The sequence below is a fragment of the Engystomops pustulosus genome, chromosome 2 (assembly GCF_040894005.1).
Source record: "Engystomops pustulosus chromosome 2, aEngPut4.maternal, whole genome shotgun sequence".
Taxonomy (NCBI): Eukaryota; Metazoa; Chordata; class Amphibia; order Anura; family Leptodactylidae; genus Engystomops; species Engystomops pustulosus.
This window is the reverse complement of record NC_092412.1, coordinates 48613933-48632431: the sequence shown is the minus strand read 5'-3', so window position 1 is coordinate 48632431 and position 18499 is coordinate 48613933. Positions and strand designations below refer to the sequence as shown.

Genomic DNA, 18499 nt, shown 5'->3' with positions numbered 1-18499 from the left:
CTATTCAAAGGAAAGTGAAGGTTAATGATGCTCTAATATTCTAAGCATTACGTTGAGACGCTTGCCTGCGGCTGCACCACCTGCAGGAGGGGATGGCCGGCATCAGGGGTGCAGATCGCTGCTATAAAGCAAGACCTACTGCTTAAAAAAAGCCAAGTGTAAAACATGAGGTAGGAGGGGTGGTGGAGATTAGAGGCAGAGAAAATGTGTGGCATTGAATGCATATGCATCTGCGTGTACATGGCACTCTTAGTTGCTATAGTGTTATTGCAGCTCAAGACACATAGCGGGACAGTCATTATTTTTGGGGCTAGTTCTGTTTTGGTGCCCAATGGTAGTGGTGATTTGCACTGTGATGTTATATTGTGGTGCACAGCCTTAATGTATTGGGCGCAACATAAGGAACAAATGAGCATCAGAAATGCCAAACCACACCTGCCTTTTGATGGTCTAATTATATGCCAAAAAAAGTGTTGGGAAAAGAAAAGTGAAGGAGGAGTGTCAGGATTGAAGAGCTGCGACCAAATTAAATGACAAAATAGTCAGTGTTGGAGATACAGCTAAATTGTGGCGCCAACACATCATAAATATGGCGATCATGTTACAAAACAGAAAAAAAAGCACAGTTGACTAACCAAAAGACAATAGTAAATGCCCCCGGCCAAGTATATGTATTTATATACAGCAGGGAAAGGGGTAGGGCAAGTTTGAAGACCAGCCCATGGCCTATGGTATATTATCTGCCACGAATTCCAAGAGTCTCCCATACTCTGTCCCCATAGAGCAGTGGCATAGGCTATTACTGTCTCCTGTCATAGTGTAAATTTACATAACTAAGTTTTGGTTTCCACACTATACCTTGTCACCTTGACTCCTTCCTGTACTAACACTAATCATAGTAAGAACTAATTGCCTTGCCTTTCACACACTAGAATCTCTTCTCGCCTGGTACCACTATGCATGAGAGACACTGCATGGACAAACCTATTTATTGAAAAAAAAAATAAAATTATATATGACTTTTGACTTGAATGGAGGGGGCAACCTTAAATAGCAGATGTGCAATAGGCTAGTGTGCCTAAACTCTGTAATATTTTCAATATTGAATAATATTTCCCTAGCAGTATATCGTACAAGCGATCAGACCAAATACAATTCAAATATCTTTGGGCGCCTGAAATGATAGGGAAAAAAATGCTTAAAAAAAAAATCTAAAAATTAAAAAAAAAAAAATCAAAAAAAATTTATTTACTCTCCTTTCCATTGAACGCATCATCAAACATGATAAGTATCCCAAGATCCCAAAATGTCTGATCTATCAAAATATAAAACCGATTATTACTCGAAGTGCACCCTGTATCAGAAAAAATTAAACATTCGTTTGTTTTGAATACAAAAGGATCTAAGGGTCTTAGAGGTCATATAATGATATCAATGTAAACATCAGCTCATCCATTAAAATTAACTCCTTCCACGTCTCCAAAAACCAAAGTATGAAAAAGTTATGGGTGTCAGAATGTGGCAGCAAATTTTATTTGTACAAAAGATGTATTAAAATGTATTAATAAAACTTCTATATCTGGTATCCCTGTGATCATAATGACCAAAAGAACAAAGGGGAGCTGTCATTTGCACTGTATATAGAAAGATGTCAATTTCACCGCATTTGTAATTTTTTTCCAGTTTCCTAGTACATTGAACAGAATATTAAATGATGACACTCAGAAGCCCAAACTGTTACGAAGAAAACAAATCCTTATACTGTATATCTCTGAAAATGTAAAAAAAAAAAATGGCTTTTGAAAGGAGGGGAGCCAAAGAATGGAAACTCAAAAACAAAAAAGGGTATCAGTATCAAGGGGTTAATTACACAGAATGGTAATTATGGGGCATATTTACTTATCCGGTCCCGTCACGATCCTGCGGACCCTTTGTAAATAAGCCCCAATGTGTTGTTCTAATGGCTAATAGAGGCCATACAAAGATATATATGTTATAATAGTTTCAGACCAGTGGATACCATTCACCGAGCTGACATCATTGCCAGAATATACTGACCATACAATGCCATGTTGTGTAACGTAAGACAAAGCATTGTAACATACAGCAATGGTCTAAATTTGTCCTCTAATAGCCATTGTACTACAGTAAATTGATAAAACATGCAGATGCATTGTATCAATACCTAACTTTGTACTCTCAACAATACATTTCTGAACAGTAGTCTCTGAACAGTGAAGAACATCTTTCATGGTCACAGACCCTGTGGATTAAGTCATCCGAATTCACCATTGTATCATCCAGTCAACTACTAATTACAGCAAAAGGCAAGAAGACTCCATGAGATTTAGTTTACTAAACTACATTTGCTATTTCTTAGCATATACATGATACATCCTATTATAGCCATACTGTTAGAACAGCAAGCGTCTTGTTTTAACTCCTTAACCCCACCCCCACTCTTATACATTGGGGCTTATTTACTAAGGGTCCGCGGCTGCACTTTTGCCATATTTTCCAACGCTATCGGGTTTTGCACGGCTGTGACAGGTATTTAACAGGGGATTGTGTCGCACACGGATTTTGGCACAGATGCACTGGCTTTCATGCATCAGAAATTGGGGGCGGGCCATTGGACGATCCGACTGATTTGGACTGAGCGCGGGATGTAACTTTCAAATTGTGTAGCAAGATCAAGCACTTACATGCACCAGGAAGAAGAAGATAACTCCGGGGACCTGAGCGGGGAAAAGACACATGCAGGATCTCGGGCACACAATCTTAGTGAATCGTGGCATAGTGCATTATCGTCGGACAAAGCACTTTCGATGAACTCCTCCAGACGGGTAAGTAAGTGTGTTTTTTTTTCTCATATCAGTGCTTCTGTGATTTTACCTGTGTTTTCACATTTCTGTTTTTTTTCCACTGATCCATTGACCATGAAAACATTTCTAGAGCCTTTCCTATTTTTTTTTTTTTGACAAATGCAGATCACGGAAGGCAAAACCCCCCCCAATGCAGACAGAAAACTAAGCAAAGCAGAAATAAAATGCAACTGACATGCAACAGACATGCCAGTGTGAATATACCTTGAGGGTGATGCCACAGGTTGCGTTTTTGGACCATTTTTAAGCATGCGTTTCCAGTCCGTTTTAAAATGCATGCATTAAATGTTTACCATGTGTTTGGCTGGTTTTAATCTGTTACACTTCTATAAATGAAGATAAACAGGTTCAAAGCAGCCAAACGCATGGTAAAAATTCAAAAAAGTATGCGTTTTAAACGGACTGAAAACGCATGCTTTAAAATGGTCCAAAAACGCAATCGCCGAAAAAGACGTAAAGTCCGACGACAGTGCAATCTGCGACCCTTAGTAAATGAGCCCCTATGGTTCTATCATTGATTCAACTGTATTATAGAGGTTTTCAAGAGGAAAAAATTGATAACACATCTGTAGAGTGAGTCTAAAATATCAGATTGGTGGAAGTTTAACACCAGCACTCTCACATATAAGGGCACATTTAGTAAAAACTGCACATTATGCAGTTTGCCTGTGTAGTGTGCAGGGGGCGCCAGATTCATGATTTGTGGCGCCCATTCTTCAAAAATCTGAATTCATAATGCACCAACTTTCTTTTTGGTGCACCTTTAACAAGGCACATGCATCCCACTTCTGTTGGACACAGGAACGCCACATTAGTGACGAAATTTGAGTCACCGCTGCACTTTTCATATGTGGCGCAGACTCTTCTTAAGTACATGTGCATGCAGTTTGCACGTAAAAAAATTTGCAAAGCCCTTGGCACAAGGACAATAGTAAATGTGCCCCATAAAGTACACAGAGAATGAAACTCCATTTTCAGAGAACAAGTCACAGTAGCACAGCTCCTCTTCAAGCGAATGGAAGCTGATCTGCAGTAACCAGCTCTGCCCACAAACGTAGCAGAATACATGTAGGACACACAGGACTAGCATTCACAGATTACTGCCCTGACACAGTCAGTAGCCATTTTAGGACAGACCCAATTGGTGGGGGCCAAATGAGCAATGGGTGGACCAGGTGCAAAACAGTGGGTTCTAGGTAAGTTAACTATACATTCATAATGTATAGTCAATTTTATCTCCCTCTAGGCAGAGGATGACTTTAAGACCCTAGCACTGCCCGACTGAATGGCATTAATGGTGCTGAATATTCTTTTCCGTCTTGTCGGCGATATTTGCATTATTCCCTTTCGAGCAATGCATTCAATAATAAGAGCGGCTACTGTTCAGCGCCCCTCTTCATTTATCAGACCACACACATATAATATAAATCCACAGAATATGGATGTGTGAAGTATAGCCCTGAGACAATCCTGTATGAGCTGTGCCCACGGGGTCCCATTAGCATGGACTCACTGAAAGTCGTCTTTCTTTTTTAAGTGGCTGCATTGACCTATGCTGCTGAATGGTATTTGTGCTGATAAATGTCTTCTTGTAAAATAATGACCAAGCTGTGTTGCTTGCTTTATGGAGGAATAAACAGAGCAGACATAAGGAATGTTTCAGCATAAGGAATTTATTGTATGAGGTGAAGAATTTAAATGAGGGGACAGGATGGGCTGGATGGGTCTCCTCTGTGCCTTGCCATGTTGAGCTCTCTGCGTGGTCCTTTCCTGCTACAGATGCATTCCCCAGCATCAATTATGAGTTTCTGTGACAGGGGCCATTGGTAAGCAGCAGGCACCGTGTTTATAGGGCTACCAGAGGCTTGTCCAGAAATGAATGATGAGCAAGGCTGTCAGTTCATTTTTTTGTGCACACTCTTCAAATTTATTTTCATAACTTTCTCTTATTTCACTATGTTTGTTATGGATTTACTTTCCTTAACTGGATGTTAAAAAGGTTCCTAGGATTTTTATTTTGTTTTCTTCTCCTTAGTATAGGTGATCACTACCAGATAGGCAGGTACCCGAATCGGTCTCGGCTCCATCATTATAATCAACTCTATCTGTACCAAGAGGACCCAGATAGAGTCAAGGTGAAACAAAATTTTATCGAAAAGTTATAAATGAATACTGCAGATTATAATAGTAAACTTTGCAATTTACTTTTATACTTTATTCGTCTCTTTCTTTTTTCTCTTCTTTCTTACTTATTTAAGAATTTTGTGTAAATCAGCTTTCTGTCCTGTATCCACTGACAGTTTAGAGATAAAGTAACAAGATAAAGTGACTTATGACCTTTCTCTTACAGACAGTCCATGGATACAGTAATCTCTTCAGAGAGCAGAATCATCAAGGGAAATATTCTCTAATTAATCCTTTATTTCTGTGGGACTTCAGAAACACTGCTCACTACAGGAGAAAGAAGGAACAAAAAAAATGGCACCAGCACTATTCATTTCATCAATAAGTAAAAAAATAATTTGAAGGCTTAAATTAATTGATTCAATTAATTTAGCAGAGACCATCAGTGGGTCCACCTACAACCGTGCACCTGGTACCTTCCCTACCTTAGAAGGTGCTAATATTTGTCCTGGGTCTGTCCTACAAGGTTAGTTCAAGGTCTTCAGGAGGCCAAGTAATATCCCGAACATTTGAATTTGTATTCCTCGGTGCAGTAACTCCCAGTTACCACAAGATGTCCTTGGGTGTCTGTCCTTGCATTTTTCCTGCCATCCAAAGGACTGGGTAATATACAATATCATTATTCACAGGCGTATACTGACAGTCCTTTATGTCACTGCTTAAAGAAATCCTAATTACAAGAGCTGCATTAAAAGCTGTCATTAAATCCAGCGAACATATAATTTGATCTAGAAGTCAGTGTATGGAAAACTATTTATAGCCAACATTTTGATATAGGGAAACAGAAGGCTACCCCATACTGCTGCCTGCAAATTTTTCTCTTCACCTTTTTTTCTTAAAACACTCCCTCTATGGTAGGCACGAAAACACATGCACAAATGGTATTCTTAACACCAAATACTAGGAAGTAACAATAAGGATGATATCATATGTTTGTTTGCTTCATGCCCTGCTCCCTGAAGACGCAGCAATCCTCTGAGATCACAAGGCAAGTGGCACATATTCACAAGCCGTCGAAATAATAATAATAATTATTTATATAGTGCCTACAGATAAGGCAGTGCTGCACAAAGCTTGCCAAATTCGTCCCTGTCCCCATGGGGCTCACAATCTAATTAACCTACCAGTATGTTTTTTTGGAGTGTGGGAGAAAACTGGAGGATCCGGTGGAAACCCACGCAAACACGGAGAGAACATGCAAACTCTTTGGAGATGTTGACCTGGCTAGGACTTGAAAGTCCCTAAAGCACAACTTTGTATCATTGTGTAAAATGTAAAATTGCATATTTCCCTACCCAAAAATCCCAACTGCAGCTGCCCCAGTATGGATGACGTAGTACCCATGGGGTGGTGGTTGCCATGGTAATGGACGGGAAGTTAGTGTTCGCCTTTTTTACCGGCTAACAATAAACGTAGTAATGGGTGTCATCTATGAGACATCATCATAACTAAAATAAAAAGATGATACTCTAGCCCACTAACCATAAGCCACTATTCCTAGGCCCCTATCCTTAAGCCCACTAACCCTAAGGCTGTTAACCTTAAGCCTACTAACCTTAGACCCCTATCCCTAAGCCCTCTAAGTCTAAGCTACAAACCCTAGCTCTACGTTCAGCACAGCAGGCAGGGCCCCATTACATCGCAGGTAGGGGGCCCTGTTACTGCTGTGGTGTAAACAGGGAGAACGGAGCACAGGAGAACGGACCTGGATTCCACTGTCCATCCCGGACCCCTGTACAGCACGGGCCCCGTGGGCACGTGCAGGGGCTATCTATATACTGAGTAGGCATGTGCAGAGACTATCTATATACTAAGTGGGCACGTGCAGGGGCTATGTATATATTGAGTGGGCACGTGCAGGGGCTATCTATATACTGAGTAGGCATGTGCAGAGACTATCTATATACTAAGTGGGCACGTGCAGGGGCTATGTATATACTGAGTGGGCACGTGCTACTGAGTGGGCATGTGCAGGGGCTATGTATATACTGAGTGGGCACGTGCAATAGAGAAGAGTTCTGACAATAGTCTTCCTTTTAATGGCTTAAAAATGTTTTGGTCAAAAAAACAATGGGGCAGATTTACTTACTTTCTTTCGCGATCCAGCGGCGCGTTCTCTGCGGTGGATTCGGGTCTTCCAGTGATTCACTAAGGCAGTTCCTCCGACATCCACCAGGTGTTGCTGCTGCGCTGAAGTCTGCCGAGGTCCGCCCGAGTTCACAATCCTATTCCTTGTAAAGGTAAGCGCGTGTCCAGCGACACTTTTTTTTTTAAATGCGGCAGTTTCTCCGAATCTGTCGGGTTTTCATTCGGCCATGCCCCCCGATTTCCGTTGCGTGCATGCCGGCGCCGATGCGCCACAATCCGATCTCGTGCGCCAAAAACCTGGGGCAATTCAGGGAACATCGGCGCAAATCGGAAATATTCGGGTAACACGTCGGGAAAACCCGAATCGGGCCCTTAGTAAATGACCCCCAATGTGTACACAATGGGGCAAATTTACTTACCCGGCCCATTCGCGATCCAGTGGCGCGTTCTCTGCTCTGGATTCGGGTCCGGCCGGGATTTAAGAAGGTAGTTCCTCCGCCGTCCACCAGATGGCGCTGCTGCGCTGAAAGTCATCTCATCGCGCCGGAATCCACCACCTCGGACCAGGTGAAGGTAAGCGCTCCCCAAGCGACACTTTTTCGGTTTTTAAATGCGGCGGTTTTTCCGAATACGTCGGGTTTTCATTCGGCCACGCCCCCCGATTTCCGTCGCGCGCATGCCGGCGCCGATGCGCCACAATCCGATCGCGTGCGCCACAATCCCGGGGCAATTCAGGTACAATCGGCGCAAATCGGAAATATTCGGGTAACACGTCGGGAAAACGCGAATCGGGCCCTTAGTAAATGACCCCCAATGGGGCTTATTTACTAAGGGAAGGGGATTGCACTTTCGTCAAACTGTTCACGGTTTTCGGGATTTGCGCAGCTTCTACAGGTATTTTACAGGGGTTTGGGCTGGGATTGTGTTGCACACGATCGAATTGTGGCACAGCTGCGTTGGCTTTCATGCGACAGAAATCGGGGTGGGGGTGGCCATCGGACGATCTGATTCAGACTGAGCGTGGGATTTAAGATTCGATTTGTGTCGTAAGACAATGCACTTACATGCACCAGGAAGAAGAAGGTAAACACTGTCGGACCTGAGCGGGGAAGCGACACATGCAAGATATCGGGCGCACGATCTTAGTGAATCGCGGCACAGTGCTTGATTGTCGGACAATGCACTTTCGTGAACTCCACAGTACCGGGTAAGTAAATGTGTCCCATTGTTATCCATCAATATCGGAATGCAAGCCGGGGGAAGGGGTGGCATTTGGGCAAAAATATCTTCCAGTCAGGGGCCCCAAAACTCCTAGAGATGGCCCTGCTTACATACACTGCAGAAAACTTATAATATAATTAATTGCTAGAAGGACAACAGTTTTTTTTATATATTATTATTACGGTGACATCAAGATATACAGTATAAAATTAATTCAGTATAGGGCTCTGTATGTACTGTAATAATTTTACTGTATAATAAAACATCACAATAAAAATGTTTCTTATCCAAAGCAAAAAGTTTAATTTTACCAGATTACATTTTGAAGAGTGTTTTAACCCATTTCGAACAAGTGATGCCATTATTTATGTATAAGTTTCCCGTTGCAGGCCATTTCCTCTCCAGACTCCGTCACACAGTATACATTGCATTCGGTTATCTGACTCTTCCTTTTCTCAATAATAAACAGACACCAGATACCATGTGCTTTTCTGTTACCATGGAGAAAACACATGCGATCCTCTGTAACACACCGTATCAGCGATGAGGCTTTGTGTCTGGAAGGATCTAGGATGAGGAAATGCAGAAACCTTCTTGTAAAACATTTCACATTGAAACATTTACAGGTTTGGTATAAAAAAAAAAATTCCTGCAAGAAGACTAGGAGTCCATAGTCCAAGGTCAGACTCATCTACAAATGCCAAGACCAACTTATGAAGTTTTTGTCTAGGAGATTTTTGGTTCTACCTAAAATTGGATCACCCGGAAGACATCTTTTCACATGTATATTGATATTGTTCCACATATATCCACAACAGAAAAAATCATGCTGAGAAAAATTCAGTCGGCTCTTCAACCAAACTCCTGTAGTCGTGACCTTACAGATGGTAACACCACCTACAATGGTACCCTCTCTCAAGTTCGCCTGGTCCGTAGTACCTCTATGTATGTGGTTGGCGAAGGAAAACCAACTTTTATTGAGTCTTTAAAAAAGTATAAAAGCACCACAAATATTGAGACATCAGGATGCTGCTACTACAAAGATGAAGACTCTGCGTGGTTGTTTGCCAAGACACAGGATTTTCTTCAGTACCTTCAGGACCTGTTAGCTCTCAGGAAAAAATACTTGGCCAGTCTTCATAATTTAAGGTGTATGACTGGAACTTCTGACTATTCACCAATATCCAAGTCATCCAAAGCTGGAAAAAAGCTGGAGTCAGGTGATGTAAAGGTAAGAGGCAGCTAAGACAAGTCTTTGAGATGCCCTCTTCTGTACTTCTCTAAGTACAGTTATACCTTTTCGTTGGGATACTACTGACAAATGTTGGGACTATTCTATGACTTTTCCAAACACCTGAAAGTTAAATTTGTCGTGTTATTCTGTGATACATACCCACTATGCTGACCAGTGCCCCTATCATTGTACATTTTATCCTTAAAGCATATGATTATGTCAAACTTTGTGATGTGTTGTCATCAGAAATTGACCTAATAAACCAATACTTGTATGTGGTCGGGCAGATTTATACCTTCCTGAACAAGTTTATTTCATGGCCCAGTGTGGTGTCATCATCTAGAAAGTAAACTTTGAAGTGAGGTGTAAATTGGTTGTATAAAGACAAGATGGCAGATCACTTAGCACTAAAGTCAAGCTCTCCTCCAGGTTACCAATGTTCATGGCTGCAGGGATATCAATTGCAGCGAAAGGGTCATTCTGAAGTTGGGTGAACTTGTCTCTTTAACTTTTTACAGCCCTCTCATCTCATAGTAAATTTTCTAGATAACGTCACCACGCATGTCTATAAAAGAAACATAATCTGGAAGGTGTTAAAGGGAACCTGTCACCACATTTTTCACAAATTCAGCTAGTGACAGGTTCCCATAGAGCCCTATTAACAAAATGCCACCCATCTTTTACCTATAAATTGTTTCCCTTACATCACCATAAAATCAACTTTGTTATCTTAACTGGAATTCAGTCAGACCCTGAGCGAGTCAGAGGGGTTGTGTCCTCCCATCCTCGATCATTTCTGCTCCACCTCATTCAGCACTTCATGTCATTTAACCTGAGTGATGTCATCTAAGGTCCTTTACCCACTAACATTTGCAAAATCTACCCCGTGTATGTATCTGATCACATGCATGCCTGCATGGACTTCTACTCCACCCCATGCCTCCATGAAGACATGATGTGATTTCATGTCATCAGATACATACATGGGGTAGATTTTGCAAATGTTAGTGGGTAAAATACCTTAGATGACATCTCCGTGGTCACATGATATAAAGTACTGAATGGTGAAAATGGGGAACCAATTTTAAGCTAAAAGAAGGGTGGCATTTATTTAATGGGGCTCAATAGCCCCCCTTTAATGAAATGTCCACTGCAGAGCTCCCTTTAATGTAATGTCCATTGTAGAGTCCCCTATAGTGAAATGTCCACTTAAGAGCCCCCCATTGCTAATTGAATGTCCACTGTAGAGACCCTTTAAAAAAACACTCTGTACTTATCTTTGGCTTATTCTCCATGTGGCTCCATCTTCATCTCTTCTGGCAGCACCCTGCAGGTGCGCATACACTACGAAGTCACATGATCATGACACCGCATGATGTCATAGTGTGTGCGCATGTGGAGGGTGCTGCCAGTAAGAAATGAGGACAGAACTGCGGGGAGAAGAAGCCGGAGATAAGTATAGAGTTTTTTTTTAAGTTTTTTGGCTGCGGCCTGGGACCAGGTGTTCTGGTCAGTGTTTTACTGAGGGGGCAGCAATTCCCCAAGATACCGCCTTTTCCCATTATTTAGCAGGGGGCGCCACCCGAGGCAACTTTCTGAAGTCGACTCATCTGTGGTGTATGATGTATGACTTTTTATATTTTAAAAAGTCATACATCAAGAAAACTCAATATGGTCTTTTAGACACTGTTAGGTTCTGTTACTTTACTGTTATATTCCTATAATGCAGCAGATGCTATTAATGAAGATGTGACCCCTGTTCTTGTGACCTGTGGGGGTCTCATCACTGAGACCTCCACTGATCAGCAAGTTAGGTTGTTAACTTGGTTGGTGGGAAAACCCCCTTTAAGATCTTATTAGGAGAAAATGTCATGTCTAGCATTACTTCACATACAAAGGCCCAGATTTACTATGCAGCCTGTGCCAGAATTCTGGCGTAGAATGCACATAAATACATGTGCAAAATGGTTGGAAATGTATTTATGAACTGTCTCCACTAGTATTGTGTTGTAGCTTCACTATGCACGCCACAACACAATACTGTGCAAAGAAGGGGGCATTGCGGTGCATATTCGCACTGTGCACCACATTTATATCGGCATCTATAGGGAGCATAAGCCACTCATCCATACATAGTTCTCTGTGGACAAGCAAAAGATGCGCTCCGGATGTACACTTTACAGATTCTATCCATAGTGGGTACCATCCCTGCACCCCTACTTCCAGCTCTGTAAATTTGGGACACCCTTTACTCACCTCACATGAAACTAGAGGATAGATCAATGTTAGCCATTACTTTATTTTCATAATATATACTCTTTTTGTAAAACCTATAAAAAGAGGGGGCAACTGTAACAGTTCTGATCAGTTCTGTAGTCCAGTGAATGGCCTTATGTATAAGTATTGACGTTACAGTGTATACAGAAAGTATTCTGAACCCATTACATTTTTTTTTACTATTTGTTTCATTGCAGTCAATTTGTAAGATTTGTTTGCACATTAATGTGCCCTCTACATCAGAAAAAAAATTAAATGTAGATATTTCTGCTAACGTATTAATTCTACCCTTTGCTCAGTATTGAGTAGAAGCAGCTTTGGAGCTAGTACAGTCATCAGTTTGGCAGGTGATGAGCAGCTCCTGGATTTCTCCACACATACTGCCTAGAATTAACACCAAGAAGTTCAATCTTCTCATAAGACTCATAAGACCAGAGAATGTTATTTCTCATTGTCTGGGAGTCCATGTGTTTTTTGCAAACTGTTTGCGGCTTTCATATGTCTTGCACTAAGGATATTCTGGGAAAATCTGAAATTAAGTTTTCCAAGATGGGATAAGGAACACCAATCCTCTTATATCTAGATTGTAAGGAAGCTCCCTTGACATCAAGTATTGCTTACAAGAGGCCTTATGACATGATAGTAGAGCGTCCATGGCTATAAGCCTCCACACACCTACACGGTGGCCTTAATTGCAGTCTCTGGAAGGAGAGGCTTCCATCGGCATACTCTGCCATAAGGCGCCAACTGTTAGAGGGCTTTAGTGATAGTTGACTTTGTTGACTTTCCCTACTGCATCTCTGGAAGTCAGCCACAGTGATCTTGAGGTTCTTTTTTACCTCTCTAACCAAGGCTGTTCTCCCACGATTGCATAGTTTGGCTGGACAGCCAAGTCGACCCAAACTTTTTACATCTAAGGATTATGGAGGCCACTGTGCTCTTATGAACCTTGAGTGTTGCAGAAAGTTTTTTGCAACCTCCGCCAGATCTCTGCCTTACCACAAATCTGTCTCTGAATTCCTTGGACAGTTCTTTAGACCTCATGATTCTCATGTGCTCTGACATAAACAGTGAGGTCTTGTATAGACTGGTGTGTGTCTTTACTAAACAAGTCCAATCAGTTTAAATAAACACATCTGGACTCCAATGAAGGAGTAGAACCATCTTCAGGAGTATCAGAAGGAAATGGACAGCATGTGAGTTAAATATGAGTGTCAATGCAAAGGCACTGAAGGCTCTTGCAAATGAGTGTCAATGCAAAGGCTCTTGTTAATAAATTGGCAAAAATATCTACATTTCAGTTTTTTGCTGTCCAAACGTTTTTTTTTTCATGAAGAATTTAAAGGGTTTTGAATTCTTTCCGTACCCACTGTATACCATACAGTTTCCTACTATAAGAAATGTTTAGTATGTTCTTATTTACATGGATATTTTCATTCTTACAGTACATGCCCACTTACATTTAATATTTCCAGACTCACTAAAGTTCCTCACTGTGTGTTAAAGCTTTGTTATTTTTTATTTTTTTTGGTTTCCCTTTTTTTGCATCACTTCCCTGTTTATTGTGCATAAAATCTGAGTTACTTAAGAAAGCTTGTTATATAATACCTGATGAAGGGACCTTAGCAGTCCCGAAATCTTGCTTGTAACATCTTCAATTTCTGCTAGCCATTTAAACGTATCACAATCTCATGAAAGTTACCATAGTTTTTTTGGTCTATTAAAAGCAACAGGAATTTCTTCAACTGGCTAACATGGTACAAAAGGTTTTTTTTTCTTGTCACCAGAAATAGCTGCATTATAGCAGGAAGTATGGAGGGACTTTGTTGTATAGACTTTTGGTTGTTGTTAACTGGAAAAAATTATTTATACATATACATAACTGGTGTTTATACAGGTTTCGAAGGATAATGAAAAGCAAAATCCCAACTCAGATATTATGGATGCTATAGCTTATTTTGATTCAGTGATTGCGGAACTGGACACGGAGAGAAAAATAAGGACGGTGCCAAGTGATTTCAAGCATGCAGATGTCGACTTTGATGGTTTGCATTTTAACAGTATTAATACTTGTTCAATTAAAAATTTGGAGCTGATGTCTTTAAAGGGTTTGTCCTTAGTTTAATTCTTATTCTCAAGCCACAGGATAAATTACATAATTCTGGGGCCCCGCCAATCAACAGCATGGTGGTCCAATTCAGTTTGGGACCACCTTTTTGAAGGGAACCTGTCATCTGAAATTGGCCTGATAAACCACAAGCAGTATGTTATTAAGCAGCTAGCTAGAGTAGCTTCTAGATGATCCAGTTCTTCCATGGCCCAGTATGGAGGCATCATTCAGAAAATCAACTTTGAAGTCGAATGTAAATTTGTTTTATGAAGTCAAGGAGACAGAGAATTTACTCTGAAGTGAAGCTTTCCCTGCTTTGACTGTTCCCTTCACTCTGTAATCGGTGGTCCTGTGTCCAGGAACATTATTCATCAGATCTTCTGAAGTCTGATGCATTGGGGCTTATTTAATAAGGGTCCCGCGGCCGCAATTTCGTCAGTTTTCCGACTTTTCGGGAACGCGCCGGAGATTGTGTCGCACTCGATCGGATTTTGCCGCATCAGCGCCGGCTTTCATGTGACAGAAATGGGGGGGCAGGCCGCCGGACGATCCAACGAATTCGGACAAACCGCAGGATTTAACTTTGAAATTGTGTCGCAAGCCAAGCACTTACATGCACTGGGAAGAAGAAGGTGAACTCCGGCGGACCTGAGCGGGGAAGCGACACATGCAGGAGATCGGGCGCACGATCTTGGTGAATCGCAGCAGGGTTCATCCTCGTCAGACATTCTGGATCGGGGATCTTGCTGGGACCAGTTAAGTAAATGTTCCCCATTATGTCAATCACATGGGAGGAGGTGTTCAGAGGCAGAGGAAGCTTGACTTCAATGTTAAACTCTCCGTCTCCCTGACTTCATACACATATCTTCAAAGTTGATTTTCTGGATGATGCCACCAAGCTGGGTCATGAAAGAAACCTCATCTAGAAGCAGTTCAACTGCTTGGCAACATACTGGTAGTGGCCAATTTCTGATGACAGGTTCCCTTCAGAGACATTTCTCAATAATTTTTATATACTATTTTTACCTGTCTATATAAAAAAACATAGGCCTATTTTGTGCTAGGAAAGAAGCGGGACCTTAGAAAGTATAATTTATCACTTCAATGATATTTACACTTTTGCTCTCTCTCTCTCTCTCTCACTAAACATATATATATATATTTATATAGTTGTGGGTTTGAACTTTTTTTCTGATCCTACGCTGGAGCAACTATTACCTACATTTCTCATTGTCGGGGAGAGAAAGCTCAAATTGATTTATTAAATGTCATGAGATTAAAATTTGTTTTAAAAGATTACATTTGTTGCGCCGTGACATAATTAAATAGGTTGCAGGAGGTGCACCAGATAAAAAATGGTTGAAACAGCTAGATAAATGTGCTCCTTTGTGTCTGGGGTTACAGACTACACGTAAACCCCACAATGTAGTGAGATTCTAGGTTACTTTGTGATTCTTTCCAGTTTCCACTGTTTGTAGGTTGGCATTCACACAACCGTATGGGGGGCATATATACACCCACAAATTTGCGGCTGGATATACATCGTCTATGTAATCCGGGCTTGGTACAATGAGCACAATGCTCTATCTTTGGCCATAAGAACGGCCATGCGGCTCTATTTTTTTATGGAGAAGGGAGGGGTGAGCAACTTAAAGAAAAGATTCTTTTAATACCACACAAAAAGCATAGATGAAGGTACTATAGAGCCCAAGATAGGATCATCTGAGTGACGCTCCTCTTTCAGCTTCTAAATGTCTTTGGAGTCTTTGGAAAAAAGTGACTCTTCTCAGCTCACTTTTGGAAGTGATATTTTATAGGTAAAAAGGTGAGTTATATCATACAAAAGAGAATATTAGAAAGTAGGCCCTACCTGAGGTTGCTGGTACTTCATGGGGATAAAAATTTAACACAAGTACCTCTTTGTACATAGTGTCCTATTTGTAGGCAGCATTCTTATGTGAACATAGTCTTAAAGTTTATTGAGCCCTTGAAATTATTTCTGACTTTAGTTTTTTTGTGTTTTCCTGAGCAGTGGCCACCAGTAGCAGGGAGCATAGTTTACACTCAAACTGGATTCTACGGGCACCAAGAAGAACTGCAGAGGAAGTCTTAAGAACATCTATATACAGCCAGTCCTGGAGAAGCAGCATGGGGAATACATGTATTAAGAGGATAGAGCGATATCCAATCTACCTGCCCAAAGCTGTAGAGGGAGCATTTAACACGCTGAAATTTAAACCCCGGCCAAAAGTAAAATAATGGGAACCACCAGATGAGGACTACTTATCTTTGTACTAATGGTCAACAAGCCGTCCATCTGTCTGACAACTGAAAAATGGAGAAGTTCATTCCAGTTTAAGACCCATTATATGGGACAACGCTCTTCAGAACATTTACAATATTCTAATAATCTATGGGACAAGATACTAAAGAGCCAAATGTCTCAAACTCGTCCTGGTGGAGGAATTTTCTGTGCAGACAAAAGTTACACATGTATAGGATCGGAGACTTATATTTAACCAACATGGGTCCGATAGCCATCTGGACCCAGGAGCCTTTTCCCAACCACACTAGCCTCAATAGACCTGTTTTTGGTAAAATAAAGAGCATTTGTAAACAGCAGATCAGTGGGAGGGCTCAAAAGTAAGACCCCCTACTAATTGGAGCAAAAGAAAGACACACAGAACTCTAGGATTTGCTGTGCTTTATCATAGGGACAAGTGCAATACATCAACTACAGGCATTCCCCGGGTTATATTCAGGAGAGGTTGTTTAGGTTTGTACTTAAGTTGAATTTGTATGTAAGTCGGAACATCTAAATTGTAACTCCAGACAGATATTTTTTTTGTGACAATTGAATTTTCAAAATTTTGTGCTGTCATGGGTACAAGGATTATTTATAAATCTTCATTACATTCACCTTACAGCAGAGACTAAAGTAAAGCATCCAGAGAGCTTCACCAGAGGTCACATTGAGCAGAGAAGTCCGTCTGTAATTAGTCATAGACCGCCTGTTATTGGCGTTTTAGCTGTAATACTGAGTAAAGTGTTGTAGGTGACGTACAAGAGGAGAATACTGGAGTAGGGCGGCCATTCTTACTTCTCCAAAGTTGTATTCTGGTGGCTACTCTGCATTCTGAGGAAGCTCTGCACAAGGACTGAAACGTCAACTATTGGATGGATTACACTTGTTCCTATGAATAAAACACTGCATCTACTGTAGCTAGCCTTCAGGGATTTTTTCCGGGCATAAGGCACAGATTGTGGATGATACACTGACGACACACGGACCGCAAAAATGGACTTTGGATTCTGAGAAAAGAACAATGGGGCTCATTTACTAAGCGCATTTTCTTCGGGTTTCCCGCCGATTTCCGTTTTGCACCGAATTGCCCCATGATTTTAGTGCACGCGATCGGATTTTGGCACATCGGCGCCGGCTTGCACGTGACAGAAATCGGGGGGCGTGGCCGTCGGACAACCCCGACGTATTCGGACAACACACAAGATTTAACATTTAGAATTGTGTCGCAAGATACGCACTTACAAGCACTAAGAAAAAGAAGGTGAACTCCGGCGGACCTTGGCGTGGAAGCGACGGATGCAGGAACTCGGGTGCACGAGCTTAGGGAATCGCGGAAGACCCGAATCCTAGTCGGACAATGCACCGCGGGATTGCGACAGGACTGAGTAATTAAATCTGCCCCACTGTGTGCTTGAAGTTTGTCATTAGAGACAAAGGGTGTGGGCCACAGGCCCTCAGGCACTACGGGATTGCTAGTCCACTGATGAATGGATATTACTGTTATATGTACAGTTTGGAACATCAACTTCAATGTGCCATATTAATGTATGGACATGACTGAATTTATGCGCGCTGGTAAAGAGGAGTGAAATATACTGTATATATTCTTCGTCATGTATTTTTTGAACTTGTCTGGTCTTCCAAAAAACCTTTCTAACATGATTAACCAGCTAATAAATTTTTATTGAAATTATACAGCTTCTGGTTTATGTCCATTTATAGGGATGAAAATATATATATAAAAAAAATACTTTCTCAAATATCATTTAAACGATTTGTGCAGCAAACAAAATACATCATGTAACTCCAGAACGTCCACGGAAGATGTGATTAAAAAAACTTTTTCTTTTATTTAATAATCTCATTATAGCACAGACATCCTGAAGACTTAATGATGACCATGATTAAGTGTTAAGGAGGAAATGAGGCGGTTTATCTGTACTGTCTGATGACATGCCAACATTGGAATTTATGCATTATTACATTAAAAAAAAAAGGTTTTTATCACTTTTTTCATGGACATGCTGGAGTCATGCGATTTGTGGTTCACCATTCCGTGAGGGCCTTTTGAACTGGACTGCATAGATGAGCAGGCTTTTATGCATTTTTGTATTAAAATATGTGGCACCCTGTCCCCTTAGGCCGAGGGTACTTATGCTCTACTACGCTGCCGGCTCTCCGGCTCTGCGGCCGCA

The 18499-nt window shown here is 41.3% G+C and overlaps 1 protein-coding gene across 1 annotated transcript; it reads left to right on the top strand.

Moving 5' to 3' along the window:
* Positions 1 to 8914: 8914 nt before the first annotated feature.
* On the top strand, positions 8915 to 16514 carry C2H13orf42 (chromosome 2 C13orf42 homolog). Its single transcript, XM_072132991.1, has 3 exons — positions 8915 to 9609; positions 13787 to 13934; positions 16032 to 16514. Exons 1-3 carry the CDS (start codon positions 9160 to 9162, stop codon positions 16256 to 16258), a joined length of 825 nt encoding a protein of 274 aa, XP_071989092.1. The 5' UTR covers positions 8915 to 9159; the 3' UTR covers positions 16259 to 16514.
* Positions 16515 to 18499: the final 1985 nt, after the last annotated feature.

What these genes read in the sequence shown, in the direction of transcription:
- C2H13orf42 (XM_072132991.1), top strand. Translation starts at nt 9,160, where the DNA reads ATGTATATTGATATTGTTCCACATATATCCACAACAGAAAAAATCATG. An exon ending in TGGAGTCAGGTGATGTAAAG is followed by an intron (nt 9,610 to 13,786) that starts GTAAGAGGCAGC and finishes GTGTTTATACAG; the next exon opens with GTTTCGAAGGATAATGAAAA. An exon ending in TGCAGATGTCGACTTTGATG is followed by an intron (nt 13,935 to 16,031) that starts GTTTGCATTTTA and finishes TTTCCTGAGCAG; the next exon opens with TGGCCACCAGTAGCAGGGAG.